Genomic DNA, 21,543 nt, shown 5'->3' with positions numbered 1-21,543 from the left:
AGAGTCGGACACAACTGAGCGACTGAACTGAACTGAATCTTCACTGTAGGAAATTTATGTGACCTTTTACAGGTTCCAATTGTCCTCACACGATGAAGATGGCTTTGAAGTCATTAGAGTTCATTCTTTCCTATCAAGTAAAAAGTAAACCCTCCCTCTTACTTTTTTCCCCTCCATTGCCAAACATCCACACCAGTTCCATATAATCTACAAGCTTAAAACTCGTAAGACATCTCACCTTTTCGGATTCATTCTTTATAAATGTTGTTATCTGTAATTATGGAAAAATATGAAAATCAGTAAAAATACTGAGGAAAATATCATCGTCATTAGCAGTGTGTGCATATTGCTCTCCTTCATAAAGACTGACTACAGTCTAAAAGGCCTGAGGGTGACTAGGGTTAGGGTAAAAGCTTCTCTAGATGACAAGTTCTCTGGATCACGAATCTCTTCTCTGGACACTTCTTTTACAGTGATTCAAGTGATGAAAGTGCAGCTCATTATCCAAATGACCTGATTCTGATGAAGTCATCATATTTTATCCATTATTGCAAGGGAGGAGGACTAACAGTTGAACAGAATGTCAGGTCAGATCACTGACCGTTGATAATTACACAAGTAAAGGGCATGCATTTTTAATTGCTATTTTGAAGCATCGTTGATTCATTCAGAAAAAAAGTTAAATAAGAGGTAAAAATCATCAGGTTATACTGAGTGTATGAGTCAGCAATGAGCACATTAGATGGAGCAAATATTTCACTTAGAAAAAAATGTTTCCAATCAGTCTTTGATTTTTATATGATTTTTGTTTTGAATTAACCAGATAAATTATTTGTCTTCATAAATTAAGTGGAAGAGTCAGTTCCTCAAATTGTAATTGAACAGATCAATCTATTTATAGGCATAAGGCATCAAAAGTCATTTACTGAAGTCTTATTATGTTCTTTTTATGTTAAAAATTATAAATTTTTACAAGAGAAGCAACTAAGTATGTTGTTTAACTTATGTTAATACTGAAGTATGTGAGAAAATTATCAATTCTCCTTGTATCTTTCAAAGCAAAAGTATTTTAAAATTCTTATTATTTTATTTAATGCATTTTAATCCCTGAGCAAAGTACTCTAAAATATAAAACGTACAAACCAAAAATAGCACTTTTAGCTATGAATATCCTTGATACAAATTGAAATTCATTACTTATGCACATACATTTAAAATAGATGTGTAACATCATATTTGGGCTTCCCTCACAGCTCAGTTGGTAAACAATCTTCCTGCAATGCAGGAGGCCCAGGTTCAATCCCTGGGTTGGGAAGATCCCCTGGAGAAGGAAATGGCAACCCACTCCGGTATTATTGCCTGGAGAATCCCATGGACAGAGGAGCATGGTGGGCTACAGTCCATGGGGCTGCAAGAGTCAGACACGACTTAGTGACTAAACAATCATAACATCATGTTTAATAAATAATTGAGAATTATGTTTCACAAAGCTTTCACATTTTATTTTTTATTTATTCTAAAACAGTTGGTTTTGCTTTAATGTTAATCATCTAATAATCATTTTGTAGGAATTGCTTATAACATTTCACATACATAAGTCTGTCTTTAAGGTAGGTTTAATTATGTATAGGCCATTGATTCATATGAGTTCCAACTTGCCACAGATCAATTTAATTCCTCTAATATGCAGGAACATTATTCTTTTGCATTGCTTATAAAGAAATCAATTGACTGCATGATTGGTTTAATGATGTGTATTCCATCTTGTTCCACTAAAAATATATGACAACTAACAGAAAACATGGGCTTCCCAGGTGGTACAGTAGTAAAGAATCCGCCTGTCAATGCAGCAGACGTGGGTTCAATTCTGAGTTGGGAAGATCCCCTGGAGTAGGAAATAGCAACCCACTCCAGCATTCTTGCCTGGGAAATCCCATGGACAGAGGAGCCTGGGCGGACTACAGTCCATGGGGTCACAAAGAGCTGGACACAGCTGAGCACGCATGGGCACACACAGAAAATGTATGTACAATAAAATGATCAGACATAGTTTAAAACTTAGGGCTAAGGAAAATAGACATGACAAGTGGTTAGTATCATGGTTAAAAACGGCATAGATATTTAAGTTATAAACTCCTAAATTGCTGTTATAATTAAACTTTTGATTTGTTTCTGGCATTACTGGCAGCTGAAGTGAAATGGAGACATAAGCAATCATAAAAACATTGTTTTTTAAGGAAAAATAAGAAAGGTATTTAGACACAGGTGATTGACAAGTTCTGTAGTAATGGAAAATGCCAAGAGCTTCCAACTACGTTTTGGAGTTGATTATTATTATTATTTTAAATAAATCGAGTGCAGTGATAAGCATAGGAATCAGGAGCATAGTTAGGGATTCATTCTTGGCTCCTTGACTCTCCCAAGTGGCTCAGTGGTCAAGAATTCGCCTGCCAATGCAGAAGATTCAGGATACTCGGGTTTGATCCCTGGGTCAGGAAGATTCCCTGGAGAAGGAAATGGCAACCTACTCCAGTATTCTTGCCTGGGAAATCCCAGGGACAGAAAAGCCTGGTGGGCTAGAATCCATGGGGTCTCAGAGAGTCGGATGTGACTAAGCAGGCACACACACATCTATAAATATCAACATTTGTATAATTTGATTAATTCATTTAACTTTTCCTGAATTCCGTTTTTTAATCTGTAAAGGAAAAGAGTTGAGCAAAGTGGCAGTTATCAACATCTTTAGAGCTACAACATCCCATTCTCAGAGGGCTCCACTTTCTCAGCACAGAATTTCAAAAGGTCTATATTTTAGCTAAGTTTCTCATTAGGGAAAACTTGTTTGAAGAAGTTAGGGGTCACCTCTCCCTCAGGTCAATGCACTCAGAATCAGGAAGAGAACTGATCAGTTTGGCTAGCCTGAGAGGTCCCTCAGGAAATGAAGAGGATCTAGTCACTGGGTGCTGTGTGTCAACTTCCCAGCATGTCTCCTTCCTCACAAAGTTCAACTGCCACCAAGATGAAATGCAATGAGGGCAGGAACTGGGTCTTGCTCCATCCCAGGACTGTGAAGGAGCCAGGAGAGAGTGCTGCCTGATTAACTTTCCAGTCATCCTCTTCTTGCGGTGACAGGTTACCAAAATCAAAGTGTTTTGACAACCACTGGGAAGCAGAGAAGCAGCTAATGTGGGATTTCAGGTCTAATGTCATAGACTATCTTGAAAATTGTGTGGAGTAAAAATAACCTTTGAAAATCCTTTAAGAAGCTTATAAATCATGGCATGTTGGATTTTGCACAAAAAAAAAAAAAGCCTTATAAAGTGGTTTTTTTTTAGTGTGTGTATGCTATATAGAAATGTGCAATGTGACAGAAATACAAGCTAACATAAGCTTACCATATTTTTTTTTTTTGCCTTTTCATATTGTTCATGGGGTTCGCAAGCCAAGAATACTGAAATGGTTTGCCATTCCCTTCTCCAGCAAAGACTCTTGAGAGTCCCTTGGACTGCAAGGAGATTAAATCAGTCAATCCTAATGGAAATCAACCCTGAATATTCATTGGAAGGACTGATGCTGAAGCTGAAACTCCAATACTTTGGCTACCTGATGTGAAGAACTGACTCATTGGAAAAGACCCTGATGATGGGCAAGATTGAAGGCAGGAGGAAAAGGGGACAACAGAGGATAAGATGGTTGAATGGCATCACTGACTCGATGGACGTGAGTTTGAGCAAGCTCTGGGAGTTGGTGATGGACAGGGAAGCCTGGCGTGCTGTAGTCCATGGGGTTGCAAAGAGTCAGACATGACTGAGCGACAGAACTGAACTGAACTGAACTACCATATTTTTAAAAAAGAAAGAGAGACAGAGAAATGAGAGAATGAAAAAGGAAAATGAACATGTAGCATTGAATTTGCATGAGTTAAATGTGTACACGATGCAGTTGTTGTTCAGTCACTAAATCATGTCCCACTCTTTGTGACCCCATGGACACTAGCCTGCCAGGCTCCTCTGTCCATGGGACTTTTCAGACAAGAATACTGGAGTGGGTTGCATTTCCTTCTCCAGGGGATCTTCCCAACCCAGGAATTGAACCCACATCTGCTACATTGACAGGCAGATTCTTTACCACTGAGCCACCTGAGAATCCCATATGATGCACTGCTGCTGCTGCTAAGTCGCTTCAGTCGTGTCCGACTCTGTGCGACCCCATAGATGGCAGCCCACCAGAATCCTTGTCCCTGGGATTCTCCAGGCAAGAACACTGGAGTGGGTTGCCATTTCCTTCTCCAATGCATGAAAGTGAAAAGTGAAGGTGAAGTCAGTCAGAGGTTTTCTACTCTTAGCGACCCCATGGACTGCAGCCTACCAGGCTCCTCCGCCCATGGGATTTTCCAGGCAAGAGTACTGGAGTGGGGTGCCATTGCCTTCTCCAATATGATGCACTACTATGTCCTAAAAAGCAGCAGCTGTGTGAGATTGTGAAATGGGAAGGGTGTGAACTGACATCAGGATGAGTGAGACTCCTAGTTCACACACCATGTCCTTAGGATGGGAGACCTACAGGCCACACTGTATTTATTGTCATTACATGGGGCTGGTCCAAAGGACCTGGTTCCTGACTGCTTCATGAATTAGTTAAGGTGAATTCCATTCCTCCCTTTCTCCAACCCTATCCTTGTATCACTACACCAAGAGTATGCCGTTAGGTAGTGATGAGGATCTTTTGAAGTTCAGAACAAGACAAGAACCTGTGAGATCCTTTGAAAACCTTCACAAGCGAACCACCCACCCACCGGACCACCTACCATTCCAACCCCAAAGGTGGCAGGGTCAGACATAGTGGGTTGGGTGATGCTGCATTATCAAACAACTCCAAAATCTCAGGGGGTTAAAATGACAAAGATCTAATTCTTGCTTATCCTACGTGGCCAGTATGATTTAATGGGGGCTGTGTTCTACACTGTGCTCCTTCTGAAAATCAGGCTGATGGAGCAGCCACTATGTGAACTGTTATGTAGCATGGCAGAAAGCAGAAGTGAAACAAAATCATATATGGGCCCTTTAACACGTCCACCTGGATGAGACACATGTCTCTTCTGCACACCTTGCATTGAAGTGAAATGAAGTGAAAGTCGCTCAGTCGTGTCCAACTCTTTGCAACCCCATGAACTATACAGTCCATGGAATTCTCCAGGCCAGAATACTGGAGTGGGTAGCCTTTCCCTTCTCCAGGGGATCTTCCCAACCCAGGGATTGAACTCAGGTTTCCTGCATTGCAGGCAGATTCTTTACCATCTGAGCCACAAGGGAAGCCGAAGTATACTGGAGTGGGTAGCCTAGCCCTTCTCCAGCGGATCTTCCCGACCCAGGAATCAAACTGGGGTCTCCTGCATTGCAGGCAGATTCTTTACCAACTGAGCTACGAGGGAAGCCCCACCTTGCATTGGCTCAAGCAAATCATGAGATCATATCTTGTACAAAGGAGACAAGCAAGGACAACCTGGCTTTATGCTTAGGAACATAATCGGAAATATTTCCTGACTCTCACTAATGACCATTGCAATAAAGAGATGTGCCAACGAGCGAATTCTATTAGGTCTTCAAGTACACCCCAATCTGGCCTTACGTTATTGAATAAGATTCTGGAATTGGGTGGTTGTTTCACTTTGGCCACACTGAATGGATTGCATATTGCAGTGGAGGAACAAAGAGTCCTATCACTCTTCCCCTTTATTTAATAAAGAAGGAGGATGAGGAGAGAGGGAAAGAGGGAGAGAGAAATTACTCCTAGTAGCCTCTCAAGTGCAATTTGAAAGCCAGCAGGATACATTTTTTTTTAGTTAAATTAATGCTTGTGATAGACAGAACACTGGGCCTAAAAAGATGGTCATGTTCAAATCCCCACTATCTAGGAATATTGTTACATGGCAAAACAGAATCAAGATTCTAGATGGCATTAAGGTTATTAATCCATGACCTTGATATACGGACATTATCCTGGATTGTCTGGGTGGATCCAGTGTAATCACAAGGTTTCAAAAGTGGAAAAGAGAGGCTGAAAAGGAGGTCAGAAGTTAGAAGAATGAGACGTAAGAACTCAACCCATCACTGCTGACTTTGAAGACAGAGGAAGGCAGTCATGAGGCAAGGACTTTCAGCAGTTTCCAGGAGTTGGAAAACACAAGGAAATAGATTCCTCCTAAACCTTCCAGACGGAGAAGGCAATGGCAACCCACTCCAGTACTTTTGACTAGAAAATCCCATGGATGGAGGAGCCTGGTAGGCTGCAGTCCATGGAGTCGCTAGAGTCAGACACAACTGAGCGACTTCACTTTGACTTTTCACTTTCATGCATTGGAGAAGGAAATGGCAACCCACTCCAGTGTTCTTGCCTGGAGAATCCCAGGGACGGGAAGGCTGGTGGGCTGCCGTCTATGGGGTCGCACAGAGTCGGACACGACTGGAGCGACGCAGCAGCAGCAGCAGCAGCAAACCTTCCAGATACTGAAGCTGAAACTCCAATATTCTGGGCACCTGATGCGAAGAACTGACTCATTGGAAAATACTCTGATGCTGTGAAAGATTGAAGGCAGGAGGAGACAAGGAAGACAGAGGATGAGACGGTTGGATGGCATCACTCAGACTCAATGGACATGAGTTTGAGTAAGCTCTGGGAGTTGGTGATGGACAGGGAAGCCTGGCGTGCTGCAGTCCATGAGGTCACAAAGAGTCAGACACGACTGAGTGACTGAACTGAACTGAAACATTCCAGAAAAGAATGCAACCCTGCTAACACTTTGATTTTATCCCAGTGTGGCCCACGTCAGATTTCCAACATACAGAAGTATAAAATAATATATTTGTGTGCGAATCTACTGATTTTGTAGCAATTTGCTGAATTAACATAGAAAATGAAAATAATATCTTGACATTTTTAAAAATTGTTGGCCATACTGCAAGGGATCTTAGTTCCCTGATCAGGAACTCTTAACTGCTGGACTGCCACGGAATTCCCATATGTTTACATTTCTAAAGACTAACTTTTATTTCAAAAGCCATGGATACTCTAAGAATTTCTGTTAATTATTTCAAGATATCAATAATATGTATTTAAAATGAAAGGAATAAAAAGTACACTGGTCTGTATGCTATTTTTTCCCAAGAGAAGTTCTCTCAAGCCATTTGTTTGGATATGCCACTTTTTCTATCTCAAGCAGGAATGCAGCATGGTTTTCAGATAGAGGTGTTAATGTCTGAATTTTTAGACTCCGCTGGATACAGATACAAACTTTTAAATTAATGTCTTAATTTTTTATTCCATCATGCTCTAGGTTTCCATTGCTTTCTTATGGCTGACTCAAAATTTCTTTGAGCGTCCACCTGTCCATGCAGCTGCTTTTGATTCAGAGGCCATATGTTGAAAAAGATGGAATCAAAAGGCATTCAGAAAAAATAATGACATTTTAAAACTACTTGGTGACTTTACGAAGGGCAAGAACCATTTCTCACTCATCATTATGCATGCTTCAGTAACTTTCTTGCGGATAAGAGATCAAAAATGTCAGAAATAAATGAAGCCATGTGGCATCAATAAGTGTCCTGGAGGCCTCCAGAGTGGGAATGTACATGCATTAGGAAGTAGAGAGTAACAGTGATATAGTCAGACAACATAAGATTTGGAGTGTAAAAACCAAGGGTGAAGTTTGGCATCTGTCACTCACTAGTTGACTGACCTTGGGCGAGTCATTTAACCTCTCTAAGCCTAAGTGTATTCTTTTACACGTGCATTAAATAGTAGCACTGACTTCCAGTTTCCACTTGGGGAAATGTTATCCTACCAAGGTATCTGGGTTTCAGTAAAAATATTATAAGCCACGTGAAAAGGCAAGGTAAAAATGCTCTTCCAAGGGATAAAGCAACATAGCAAACCAGCCTATTACAATTTTAACTTAATATTTTCAGAATTAATAATCAGACACCAAACCACAGCGAGAATCTCAGAGAATACCAAGCAGGATAAATACAACACACACACACACACACACAAACATATATACTCACTCCTTGGCATATCACATTAAAACTGCTCCAAACAAGAGACAAAAAGAAAATTTGGAAGACAGGCAGGGGAAAAAACACACGTGACATAGAAAAGAACAAAAATAAGAATGAAAACAGTTTCTTGGCAGAAACCATAGAAGCCCAAATACAAAGGAACGACATCTTTAAAACAATGAAAAGAAATTTTTTCAACCCAACTCCATACTCATAAAATGTATGATTCGAAAAGTAAAGGAAAAATAGACACTTTAGATAAACAAAAACTGAGAGAATTCACTGCCAGCAGACCTGCATGATAGCGATGTGAAAGGGAGTTCTATAGACAGAAAGAATATACAAGACAGAGAAGCTTGCCTCTATACAGATGAAGTGTCAGAAACTGAATAAATGAGGGTAAAATAAAATCTACTTCTTCTTATTTTTAATTTTCTAAAATATCCAACTTTTTAAAGCAAACATAGTAGCATTAAATAGTGTCTATAACAGAAATAAAAATAAAATATAGGACAGTGGCACACAGGATCAGAGAAGACAATTTGGACATATAATTATAAGACCCTTACACTGGATGTGACGTAGTATATTACAATTCGAAGGTATATACTGTTAAAGTGCTGCACTCAGTATGTCAGCAAATTTGGAAAACTCAGCAGTGGTCACAGGACTGGTAAAAGTCAGTTTTCATTCCAAATCCAAAAAAGGGGCTTTCCATCTCTCTCACGGCTAAATAATATCCATGTATCTGCCACAGCCCAAGGGGTCACAAAGAGTCAGACATGACTGAGTGACAAACACTTTTACACTTCATGCATATAAATATTCATTTACTAATTCACTGTTGAGGAACACTTAGGCTCTTTACATACATTGTCTATTGTGTGTAATGCTTCGATGAACACTAGAGTGCAGGTATCTCTTCAAGATCCTGCTTTCTTTTTTTCTCTCTCCACCCACCACCCCACCACGTATTCTCTCTTTTTATCGTCACCTAAAACGAGATGGCTGGCTCAAATGGTCATTCTACTTTCAATTTTTGGAGGAATCTCCATACAGTTTTTCATGGTGGCTGCACCAATTTACTTTTCTACCAACAGTGTAGAGGGTTCCCTTTTCTCCACACCTTCACTACCATTTGTTATCTCTTGCCTTTTTAATGATAGCCATTCTAACAGAGGAGCCTTCCCTGGTGGCTCAGATGGTAAAGAATCTGCATGCAATGCAGGAGACCTGGGATTGATCCTTGGGTTGGCAAGATCCCCTGGAGAAGGAAATGTCTACTCACTCCAGTGTTCTTTCCTAGAGAATTTCAAGGACAGAGGAGTCTAGCCTGCTACAGTCCACGGGGTCACAAAGAGTTAGACACGATTGAGCACAGCTAACATTCTAACAGATGTGAGGTGAAAGCTCATTTATGACTTTGATTTGTATTTCCATGACAATAAGTGTGTTGAGCACTTTTTCAAGTACTTGTTTGCCATTTGCACATCTTCTTTGAAAAATATGTTTATTCAGTTTTTCTGTCCATTTTAAAACCAGATTGTTTAGATTTGTTGCTGTTGTTGTTTGCTATTGAATTGTATCAGTTTTTATATACTTTGGATATTATCTTTTATCAGATATATGATTCATAAATATTTTCGCTCATTCCATGCTTGCCTTTTCATTTGTCGATGGTTTCCTTTGCTGTGCAGAAGCTATTTAATCCGATGTTATCTCGTTTAGTTTTGCTTTTGTTGCTTTAGTTGGTGGCTTTTAATACAGCCCTATCTAGAATCATAATGTGAATGATCTAAATTTAAGCATATCAATGAAAAGATTGTCAGATAAAATATAAAAGTAAGAGACAATACCCTGTCTGTAAGAAACAATTTTAAATATGAAGAGATAGATTATAAGCAAAAAGATGGAAAATGGTAAGCCAAAAGAAGGCTGGAATAGCTATGCTAATGTCAGACAAAGTAGATTTCATGTCTGACTTATGTGGGCTATTCAACAACTGAGACAACAAAAGTAGGAAGTGGTAGAACCAGGATCTACAGTCTTTACAAAAAAGTAAGCTTTTATTCTGCCTTCTGTGAGCCTTTTGGAGGGATTTAAAAACAAACATTGATTCTCTGAGCTGGACTTTTTTTGAATGGATTAGTGTTGCTTTGGTTCTTTTTTCAATGCCTTGATTTTGCCTGTATATTTCAAGAGGATGATCTTATTCATATCATGTCAAGTTGAGACATGATACACTAAAAGAAAGAAAGAAAGTGAAGTCACTCAGTCGTGTCCATCTCGTTTTGACCCCATGGACTGTAGCCTCCATTGCCATTTCCTTCTCCAGGGGATCTTCCCAACCCAGGGATTGAACCCGTGTCTCCCACATTGTAGGCAGACTTACCATCTGAGCCACCAGGGAAGCCACCAATAAAGGTCCTGTACAATAAAGGTCATGGCATTGTAGAAGGTTAGAAGTGAGAGGGATTCAGATCAGTATATGTAGAGTATGCATTACTGTAAACAGGAGGAGGTAGAGAATCAACAAGTCAAACAATTAATTGCGCAGTTACAGCCATTAATTTCAGAACAGAACCAAGTACTACATGTCCCAATAGTCTCCTAATGTCAAACACACCATTTTTTCCCTCTTCCTACAATTCTTTTTAGTTGTAAGCTTTAATTAGAGTAAAACTCCATTCAAATAAATATTAGACAAATGGACCCTTTGTGAATGAGACATTCTCTAATAGTTCATTTACAAATTGATTATTTGGCAGCAGATACATATTTTTCAAAAGGAACCAAAAGGATGGAGATCAGGGGCCCCTAAAAGGGTCGGGGTGTGAAATGCAGGATAAATGGTGGGTTTCAAGACTTTTAAAAATAATGTTTCTGTGGGAAACTGCCTTTAGAGTTCCCACCTCTTCTCCAGATGTTTATTACCCTTCGGCCACATAGAATCTGAGTCCTGAGCACCAAGACTTACTAATTTACAGTTGTTTTTCTCCGTAAGAAGCAGCACCTCCTGAGCAGTGCTTCCCTGAGAATTGTAAATTAGGGGATATGGCCACATCAGCCCTGATCTTATAAAGAACATGCATTTCAGTCTAGAGAATAATCTCAAATTTTGATTAAGACAGAATCTGGTATTTGTCCCTGATTCCCAATTTATTAAGAGTGATGGATTCTTTTTTAAAGAGTTTCTGATAAATAAAAAACAGAAATGTAAAGGTACTCTTAAATTTCTCTGTTTGTTTTGAATTTGAATGGAAGACTTTCATTTACAGCATTGGGTTGTTGCTGCTGCTGCTGCTGTTAAGTTGCTTCAGTTGTGTCCGGCTCTGTGACCCCATAGACAGCAGCCCACCAGGCTCCTCCGTCCCTGGGATTCTCTAGGCAAGAACACTGGAGTGGGTTGCCATTTCCTTCTCCAATGCATGAAAGTGAAAAGTGAAAGTGAAGTCGCTCAGTCGTGTCTGACTCTTAGCGACCCCATGGACTGCAGCCTACCAGGCTCCTCTATCCATGGGATTTTCCAGGCAAGAATACTGAGTGGGGTTCCATTTAAAAAACAGCTTTTTTTCCCCCTCTAGTACTTATATTCTTGGAGACAAAATTTTGATTCTGATGGGCTTTGGTGAAATATTGCTAGGCTAAACTTAGGCTTGGGCAAACTAAACTGATGGGAAATTTAAATTAAAATATCTATTTTTTCAAACATCTTTCTTTAATGTTTTTGTCATTCAGAGTACCATGGGTTGGGGGAGGGATTCACTAGGAGTCTGGGATTAACATACACATGCTGCTGCTGCTAAGTCCCTTCAGTACTGTCCATCTCTGTGAGATCCCATAGAAGGCAGTCCACTATGCTCCTCTGTCCCTGGGATTCTCCAGGCAAGAATATTGGAGTGGGCTGCCATTTCCTTCTCCAATGCGTGCATGCATGCTAAGTCACTTCAGTCGTGTCCAACTCCGTGAGACCCTATGGATAGCGGCCCTCCAGGCTCCTCTGTCCACGGGATTCTCTAGGCAAGAATACAGGAGTGGGTTGCCATTTCCTTCTTCCTATACACATGCTAGTATACATAAATAGATAATCAACAAGGACTTACTATACAGCACAGGAACTCAACTCAATATTCTGTAATAACCTAAATGGGAAAAGTATCTGAAAAAGAATGGACATACATGCATGTATACCTGAATCACTTTGCTGTATACCTGAAGCTAACACAATATTGTAAATCACCTATACTCCAATAAAAATAAATTATTACTGAAATAGAATCCAGTAAGCCAAACAGAACAAAATTAGTATAAATGCAAACAATTTAGAAAATAAAAGAAGGCTTCTTCCTTAAATTTGAAGTTCAAGCTTAGACATGGTCAAGGTGACAAATTATTTCTGTTTGCAAAAATGGTATTTTCAGCATTTGTTGGCTTCAAACAATGATTTGGCTTTTCGGCTGCCCCCACGTGTTCTAATGACATCAGAGTTTGTTCAAACTGTGCACTGGGATCTCCTCTCCTCTACCCCCATTTAAAATAATGTGTGAATTTTCAATCAATACAAAAAAGGAAATTGAACTTCAAGTCAGAAGAACTTGTAGATGATCCAGCTTTCTTATATACTATTGTATAAATATTTAAATCTAATTATTTTCTTAATTTAATTTCTTTTTACTTCAATTTTTTTTTCAACAAATTCGTGGAGGCAATTATATTTGTTATAATTAACTCACATGGATGTGATGATCAAATAATTTAATATATGGGATGTTCTCAGTCACTCAGTTGTGTCCAACTCTGTGATCCCACAGACTGTAACCCACCAGGCTCCTCTGTCCATAGAATTCCCCAGGCAAGAATACTGGAGTGGCTTGCCATTTCCTCTTCCAGGGGAATATATGAGATAACACAATAAAATACCAACTTGACCATTCACACACTTCCCTGCTAGCACAGCTGGTAAAGAATCTGCCTGCAATGCAGGAGACCCTGGTTCTATCCCTGGGTCTGGAAGATCCCATGGAGAAGGGATGGGCTACCCACTCCAGTATTCTTGGGCTTCCCTGGTGGCTCAGATAGTAAAGAATTCACCTGCAATGCGGGAGACCTGGGTTCAATTCCTGGGTTGAGAAGATCCCCTTCCCCTGGGCTAGGAAGATACCCTGGAGAAGGGACCAGCTACCCACTCCAGTACTCTTGCCTGGAGAATTCCATGGACAGAGGAGACTGGCAGGCTATACAATCCATGGGGTAGCAAAGAGTCGGACTGAGCAACTTCCACTTTCAACTTTACCATCCACACAATCAGTTCAGCTCTGTTCAGTCACTCAGTCGTGTCTGACTCTTTGCAACCCCATGGACCGCAGCATGCCAGGCCTCCCTGTCCATCACCAATTCCTGGAGTTTACTCAGACTCACGTCCATTGAGTCGGTGATGCCATCCAACCATCTCATCCTCTGTCATCCCCTTCTCCTCCTACCCCCAATCCCATCTTCAATCTTTCCCAGCATCAGGGTCTTTTCAAATGAGTTAGTTCTTCTCATCAGGTGGCCAAAGTATTACCAATCAATATAAGTCAGATCAACTTTCCTTCTGTGAGAGGTGACTACTGCATTGTAGTATAACATGCTACAGCAATACAACGCATTTTGTCACTCTGGGATTCTATTCTGTTTTCATAAATTCTAGTTATGTGGCCTTGGCAAATCAAATAAACCTTTTGTAAAAGATATGATGAAAGAATCTCTACCTAAACTTTTAGAGCTAAAAAAAAAAAAAACAAAACTTTTTTTTTGTTTGTTTTTTAGATTTTGTGTGTTTGTTTTTTCCTTGAACTGGATTACTAATCAGAAAACACTTAGGTTCTGGGTCTACTATATAACTAACATGGAAACATTTCATGTTTCCATAGCTTAGCTTCCTTCTTTGAGACACCTTCCAGCTTTAATAAACAGTGGTTTTAAGAAAACTGTAATATAATCCACATAACTTATTGCACATTTAAAGATTAAAATATTCAAAGTAAAAACTAGCTGGAGCTTTCACAGAGGTAAGGTAATATAGTGTAATAACTCAAAAAAACATAAACAATTCCTTTCAAAAAAACCATCTTTCAAAATTTCTACAGTGTATGAATCAAATAAGATCAATCTCTACAGAATATTGTTTGATAATCTCTACAGAATATTGTTTGATAAAAATTTCATCAATTATATCTTTGATTCATTAAACGTTTTAAAATCTAAAGGCCCACACAAAACATATATTCTTTAATTAACTTGATATATTAAAAAATCTTTTTGTTTTATCCGTCCAATTGTTGGAGCATCAAATTGCTTTTATAATTCCTAAGAGAATCAATGATTTATAATCACTAACTTAATTTTATTAAATACTGAAAACATATCAGATTTAGACAACACAAATCTTGATTTATAACAATTTGATTTTTCCTCTTTATTTCCATTTTCTTGAAAAGTTTGTAGAGTATCCAATCATCAATTATTTAAATTTCAAAGTTTTGTGGAGAAATGGTACAATGAATATAATTTCTACACACTGTTTTTAAATTCTAGTTTATTTTTTGCATATCACTATGACTTCCAATTAAATATTGCAGAAAGAAATTGTATTTCTTGTAGTAAATGAAATAAGGGTTAAACTTAACTATTTTTATATTAATAAGGATGCTCATAAAATAGCTGAATTATCACACTGATTTGTGGAAATATGTTGTATCTTGGCGAATAAGCAGTAATATTCAAAAGGTTTAATACTTGACGCTGGTGTTAATTCTATATTAACATTTTTACAGGCTACTACAAGATACAGAGTAATTTCATGGCAGTTTATTTGCTCTTCAAAAGGTCATTTTACAATCGTGCAGAAGAAATAATTTTAAGGAGTTATTGGTATTAAGTATTTCTAATATTTTAGAAAATGTCTCAGATGTTTAATAGATATATAGTTCTGATTCAAGCACCACTGTTTTGATCAGCAAAACTGGATTTAGAGCAAGCAATCTCCTATCAAAAATGTCTCTATTTTATTGGAATGTTGCAATCACACAGCTCACTATTTCCATTCTAAAGACCTTAGGTAGTAGACCAGATGGTGTAGAACGTGAATACCCAGTTTGTTCGATTTTAAAATGCTTCACACTTTGACCCAAACTAAGTGACAATATATACTTTTAAGCTTTAAAAAGTCTTCCTGCGGTTCTTATTGTCCTTTTCGTGCATTAGGATAGAAAGGAATGACTTCGTGGTACTTTGACTGTGTTTGACTCCACAGACATTGGAGCAGCTTCAGGCTAGGCTTAGAAGCCTTTGTAAGAGCCCTTTGCTAATCCCCAGGGAAGGGATGTTTGCGAGGAAATGCCTGTGGAGTTGGAAAAGCTCTATTTCCTTACGGAATACTAATACGAACACTTCAAGTCTCTAGATGGCAGCCTTCAACACGTTTGAAAAGCGGTGTCCATCCACCCCGAATCCAGTCCCACCCGCGTCGCGGCTACTCGGCAACATAGTATCAGCTCCGTGTCTGCTTTAGCCGGTGCATGGTGGATTTAGGTGCTCTCCAAGAATTCGAGTTCCAAATATCTATTCCAGAGCCTGACACTCGGCTGCAAGCTGCCTAGATGTTTGCTTGGGGAAAATGAGGAAGTAAGGGATGACAAAATAGTCCACACGAAGCCCCTTCTGCCTCGGAAAGGTGGGGCTGTGCGGGCGGCAGAGAGACACCTGCATCCGCGAGCAGCAGCATCCTCTCCTCCAAGGGGATGGACGCTCCGCGCGGAGCACAAAGAGCGCAAAAGCCCACCTGCCGGCTGGCGGAACCCCACCAGCGCCACGGCCTCAATTCACCGCTAGGGTTTACGCGGGTAGAAATACTAAAATCTGTTTCCTAAATGCGCAAAGGACTGAGTCTGAACCGAGCGCGGAGCACCGGCAAAGCGAGGAGACAGGACGGAACGCACACCAGGGAAAACGTGTTGTTCCCCACCTGGGCAGCGCCTAAGGTGGCCTCCCCCCCACCTTCTGGCGTGCGCATCCCAGGGCTGGGGTAGTCAGGGAACGCTCGAGGCCAGAGATGCTAAGGAGCCTGGCAATAGGTGTGGGGGCAACTGAGGCGGTTGGGACTGGGGCGGACAGAGGTCCTTTTTGGTACAGGTCTCTGGCGGGCGCAGTCTAGGCCGGTCGGGAGTTAGAGGCAATCGCGCCCACCTCGACCTCCCCACCAGCCACCGCAGACACTCGCCTAGGGGGTCCGGAGGGACGGGATGTAGGGGTGCTGTACCCCAGTCCTATTCCCTTCCTGTTTTCATCCCTACCTTGGAACCGCTCTCCGCTCAAGGCGCAAAACCTCTCCGGGCCGGGTCCGCAGAAAGTCCGGCTCCTGGCTTCCCGGGGCCCCCGCCCTAGAGGCGGACACGAGCTCTCCCCCACCCCGTGCGGCTCCGGCGCGCAGGCTCACCCAGCAGCGCTCCCCGCGGGCTAGTTGACAGGGACCACGAAGCTCCTCGCACCCCCGCAGCCGGACTTCCTGTAAGTTCCGAGTCCTCGGTGTCCTGGGGAGCCCCGCGCCCCCACGGCAAGTTCGCGAGCGACTCGGAGCTGAGAACCGAGTTTGACGCGCGTCAGCTTGGGCAGAGGGGAAAGCGGGTCTTACCTTGGTGCGGAGAGCAGGGAGCTGCCATCCATTGTCTGGGGGCGCGTCGAGAGAGGCAAGACGGAAAGTGCGCGCGAGGGATGGGAAGTCTGCGGTGCTAGGACCCGGTTCCCAGAGCGCCGAGACGGACGCGCGCCGGCAGCGAGGCGCGCGGGCTGAGACCACCGCGGCGCCGGGCGGTCGAAGCCGCGCTCCTCCCTGGCAGGGAAGCGTTGAACCCCGCGGCCGTCAAATAGTCTCCTCCCAGTCGTCCCCTCTGAGCTTGCAAGTGCGCTTGGCCAAAGCTCCAAGCGGTCTACCCAGCTTCTGCCCTCCTCCAAGGCAGCCCGTGTCTCGGTAGCCAGAGGCGCCTTATGAGCTTTCCCTGCCTCTGCTGGCGCCCAGCTGAGGTGACTCCAACAGAATTTCTCTCTCCCCGCCTCACAATCCCGTCCCCTCGTCTCTCCCTGAGGTAAAGCCGTCTGAGCCCTGAAGTTGTTCATCCACTTTGCCACATTCAGGCTCAACTCCTGGCCATGCCCCCCATCCCCCGCTGGTCGCTCACCATTCCTTTGAACTGTCTCCCTGAATTTTAGTTCTGTTTGTCTTCTACCAAGTCATGGTTCATCGCTCAGAGCAATGCTCTTTGATCTGCCAGCTGCTTTTGCCTTTACCTGGGCTAGATTTGATTCTCAGAATTCTGCATAGAACTCATTTGGCTTAATTGTGACTCACTCATACCTCATCTGTTAGAAGCCTGTGTGCGCAGAGATTTCAGAAACTATGACAGTGGTCATCCGTCAGAGGCCAGCAACCAGACCCTGGAAGGAAGGGCTGTCACACACACACACACACACACACACACACACACACACACACACACAAATCTGTAAATGCCTGCTTCAGTGTCTTGAGCAAAAAAATGACGCTTAAGAAGGAAGTCATTGATGATTGCAAATGACTGTTAAGATGAAGGTACTCTTGATTCTGCTTTAGTTTCATTAAATTAAAAAAAATAAATAAATAAAGCTATGGGACTTACTGGCTTCCCAGGTGGCGCTAGTGGTAAAGAACCCGCCTACCAATGCAAGATACATAAGACACGAGGGTTCCATCTTTGGGTAGGGAAGATTCCTTGGAGAAGGAGATGACAACCCACTCCAGTATCCCTGCCTGGAGAATCCCATGGACAGAGAAGCCTGGGGGCTACAGTCCACGGGGGCTCACAAAGAGTCAGACACGACTGAGCGACTTAGCACATAGGACAAAGGGGAAGATGGAGGCCGTGCCCTTGCCCCTCCTCCTCCTGGTAGCCACAGATAAAAGCTCCGGAGATTGTAAAACAAGCATAAGAAGACAAAAGTTGGACAGAAGAAGGCTGACAAACTAGAGACCTTGAAACTCAAGGAATGGCATGATCTTGAGTTCCTGTCCCCCCCCCCCCCCCTGCTTTGTCTCTTATGTTTCAAACTTGGAACTGAAGCAGCTGAACAAAACCAGAACTGTCCATGAGTGCAGACAAAAAAAAACAAAGCTGCCTCTTTTTAGCCAAAGGACCAAGAAGGGGACAGCCCAGCAGACAGAAAATTGTCTGGCAGAACATCAAATTAAAAAAATCCTGTGGTCCCTCTCAACCATGCCATCAAAGGCCAAGTGTAGCCCCTAGATTTGTTCTACTGTTTCTAGGTTCTTAGGAGGCATCCCAAACCCCCAGCCCAGGTTGGCTCAGTGAAAGCTGAATAGGGAGCCAGGACTTTCACCTCCGGAAGGATGTATCAACCCCTACTCCCTGCCTTTGTGTCCCTGAAGCCTATACGTTGCTGCCACATAGCAGCAATGTGTCCCTCTCCCACTTGGCACTGGGGGAGTGTAAGAGGAGACATGGTGGAGAGTCAGGGCTTCCCCCACTGCCTGGAAGTAATGAAGCCACATGGGAATTGATACCTGGGCACTCACACCACTCCCGGTATCAATGGAGGTTTAGTGGAGCTTCCTGAAGCCCCAGTCTGTGCCCAGTAGCAAGGGGGACACCCTTCCTCTCAGGTGTTGAAGGAAGTTATGAGGACACCCTGAATTCTATCCCCTGACGTACTTCCCTCACCTCCCCCCAGGCAATAATGAGGCTGTACTTCCCCACCTGCCCCTGGGTCCTGCAGGAGCACTGTTGAGAGATGCCCATTATAAAAAGAAATGAGATTCAGTCTCCCAGATAATACCCTAAATGTACAGGCTTAATAGAAAATTACTCATCTTGCCAAGAACAAGAAGATTTCAAACAATGTTTTTGAAAAATCAATAAATTAAGATAACGAAGAGGTCTCAAATTATCTGACAAAGACTTTAAAGTAGCCATAATAAAAATGCTTCAATAAGTGATTACAAACACACTTGAAAAAAATTGGAGAAATAGAAAAAGGAAAGAGAGGTGAGGGAAGGAGGAAAGAAGGGCAAGAAGGAAGAATAAAAGAAGAAATGAAGTCTTACAGGTAAATAGAACACATACATAAAGAAAAATGGAAATGTTTAGAACTGGAAAATATAGTAATCAAAATATAACACAATGATTTTAACAACATAATAAAGTGAAAAGAAGAGAAAATCAATAAACTGGAATATAGAGCAATGTAAATTATCCAATCTGAACAAAAGAGAGAAAATGTTCTAAGAAAAGAAAGGAAAAAAACAGAGTCCCAAGAACATGTGAAGAAAAATAGTTGAAAAAATATCCCCAAATCTGGCAGAAGACTTCAAAGTATAAGTTCAATAAGTGGAGCAAAATCCCAATGTAATAAACACAAATAAATCTACATAAAGACATATCAAGTCAAACATCTAAAACTTAAAGACAAGGGCAAAATATTGAAAGCAATTGTGGAGAAACATCACCTTATCTATAAGGGTTGTTGCTGTTGTTCAGTCACTAAATTGTGTCTGACTCTTTGCAACCCAAACTGTAGTCTGCCAGGCTCCTCTGTCCATGGGATTTTTCCAGGCAAGAGTACTGGAGTGGGTAGCTGGTCCCTTCTCCAGGGAATCTTCCTGGACCAGGAATCAAACCCGTATCTCTTGCATTGTCTTACCAGAGACACCTGGGAAGCTCACCCATAAGGAAAAATGGTACAAATCAATAGCAAATTTCTTGTCAGAAACCATGGAGGCAAGAAGTAAGTGCAACAACATTTTAAAACTGCTGAGGAAAATAACTATCAACACAAAATCCTGTGTCCAGTAAAAATATTCTTCAGAAATGAAGGTGAAATCAAGACATTCTTAGACGATGGAAGACTAAGAAAATTGGTCATCAGTGCTGGTGATGGTGGTTTAGTCACTAAGTCATGTCCAACTCTTGCAATCCCATGGATGGTAGCCCGCCAGGCTCCTCTGTCTATAGGATTTTCCAGGCAAGAATACTGGAGTGAGTTGCCATTTCCTTCTCCAGGGGATCTTCCCAACCCAGGGATTGAACCCGGGTCTCCTGCCCTGGGGGCAGATTCTTTACCGACTGAGCTACCAGGGAAGCCCAAAGAAGTTCTCCAAATAGAAAAGAAACTATAAGGAAGGAATCTTGGAATATTAGGAAAAAAATCCAATACACAGTAAGCAGTAGTATGATAAAAAACAATAGGTTTCCTTTCTCCGCTTGGGTTTGCTAAATCATGTTTGACAATAAAACAAAAATTATAACATTGAATGATGCATATGCAGGGAAACATTTAAGACAATGGTATTGTAAAGGGGAGAAAATAAAGGGACACAAGAGTCATAAGTTTTCTACACTTTGTTCAAACTGGTAGGTCGCCATTCTGTTTTCCACCAGATCTTCCTGACCCAGGGGTTGAACCTGGGTCTCTTGCATTGTAGGCAGATTCATTACCATCTGAGTCACCAGGGAAGCCAAAATTAATACCAAAGAAGACTTTAATAAGTGATGTGTATTTAATGCAATATGTAAAGAAATCACTAAGAAAAAGCCATACAAATAAATGTGCTCAAAATACTATGGGTAAATAAAACTGAAATAAATAAGTAACTGACAGCAGAGAGAAAGAGATTAGAAACAAAAAGAGAAAACAAATTTAAAAAAATACAAAAGAATAGTTTTAAGATCTAATATATCAAAGATTGGGCTTCCCAGGTGGTGCTAGTGGTAAAGAACATGCCTGCCAATGCAGGAGACCCAGGTTTGATCCCTGGGTCAGGGAGATCCCCTGAAGGAGGGCACAGCTACCCACTCCAGTGTTCTTGCCTGGAGAATTCCATGGACAGAGGAGCTGGTGGGCTTCAGTTGATGGGGTAGCAAAGAGTCTGACATGACTAATGCGACTTAGTGTGCACGCATGCACATATCAATGATTACATGAAATTTCAATGATCTAAATACCAATTAAAAGACAAAAATTGGCAGAATGGATTTAAAACATTCAATTATATGCTGTATATAAGAAATTAATTTCAAATATAGCTATATAAGAAAGTTGGAAAAAGGTGTATCGTGCTAATATTATTAGCTGTATTAAAGCAAAGAATATTACTAGACACAGAGGGGGAGATTACTCAGTGATAAAGAAGTCTTTCTAAACTATACAGCTACATGTAAAAGAATGAAATTAGAACACTTCCTAATACCATACACAAAGATAAACTCAAAATGGATTAAAGACCTAAATGTAAGACCAGAAACTATAAAACTCTTAGAGGAAAATATAGGCAGAACACTCAGTGACATAAATCAAAGCAAGATCCTCTATGACCCACCTCCTAGAGTAATGGAAATAAAAACAAAAGTAAACAAGTGGGACCTGATTAAACTTAAAAGCTTTTGCACAGCGAAGGAAA

General features: G+C 41.4%; 1 protein-coding gene across 4 annotated transcripts in view; it reads right to left on the bottom strand.

Moving 5' to 3' along the window:
* The window catches only part of SPHKAP (SPHK1 interactor, AKAP domain containing), a 190,373-nt gene extending 172,955 nt beyond the window's left edge, over window positions 1-17,418 (bottom strand). For 2 of the 4 annotated variants that reach the window (XM_086365466.1, XM_086365471.1), the window contains exon 1: window positions 16,729-17,418. In XM_086365466.1, coding sequence (XP_086221592.1) covers window positions 16,729-17,210 — 482 coding nt within the window. In that variant the 5' untranslated portion in view covers window positions 17,211-17,418. The remainder of the gene's footprint in view (window positions 1-16,728) is intronic. The other 2 variants (XM_086365467.1, XM_086365476.1) reach the window with 1 other exon arrangement.
* Between the last annotated feature and the right edge of the window lie 4,125 nt (window positions 17,419-21,543).

Source organism: Bos grunniens, chromosome 2 (genome assembly GCF_055505025.1).
Source record: "Bos grunniens cultivar Pamir isolate PY7600 chromosome 2, Bosgru_T2T1.0, whole genome shotgun sequence".
In the NCBI taxonomy this organism is placed as follows: Eukaryota; Metazoa; Chordata; class Mammalia; order Artiodactyla; family Bovidae; genus Bos; species Bos grunniens.
This window is presented reverse-complemented; position numbering and strand designations above follow the sequence as displayed.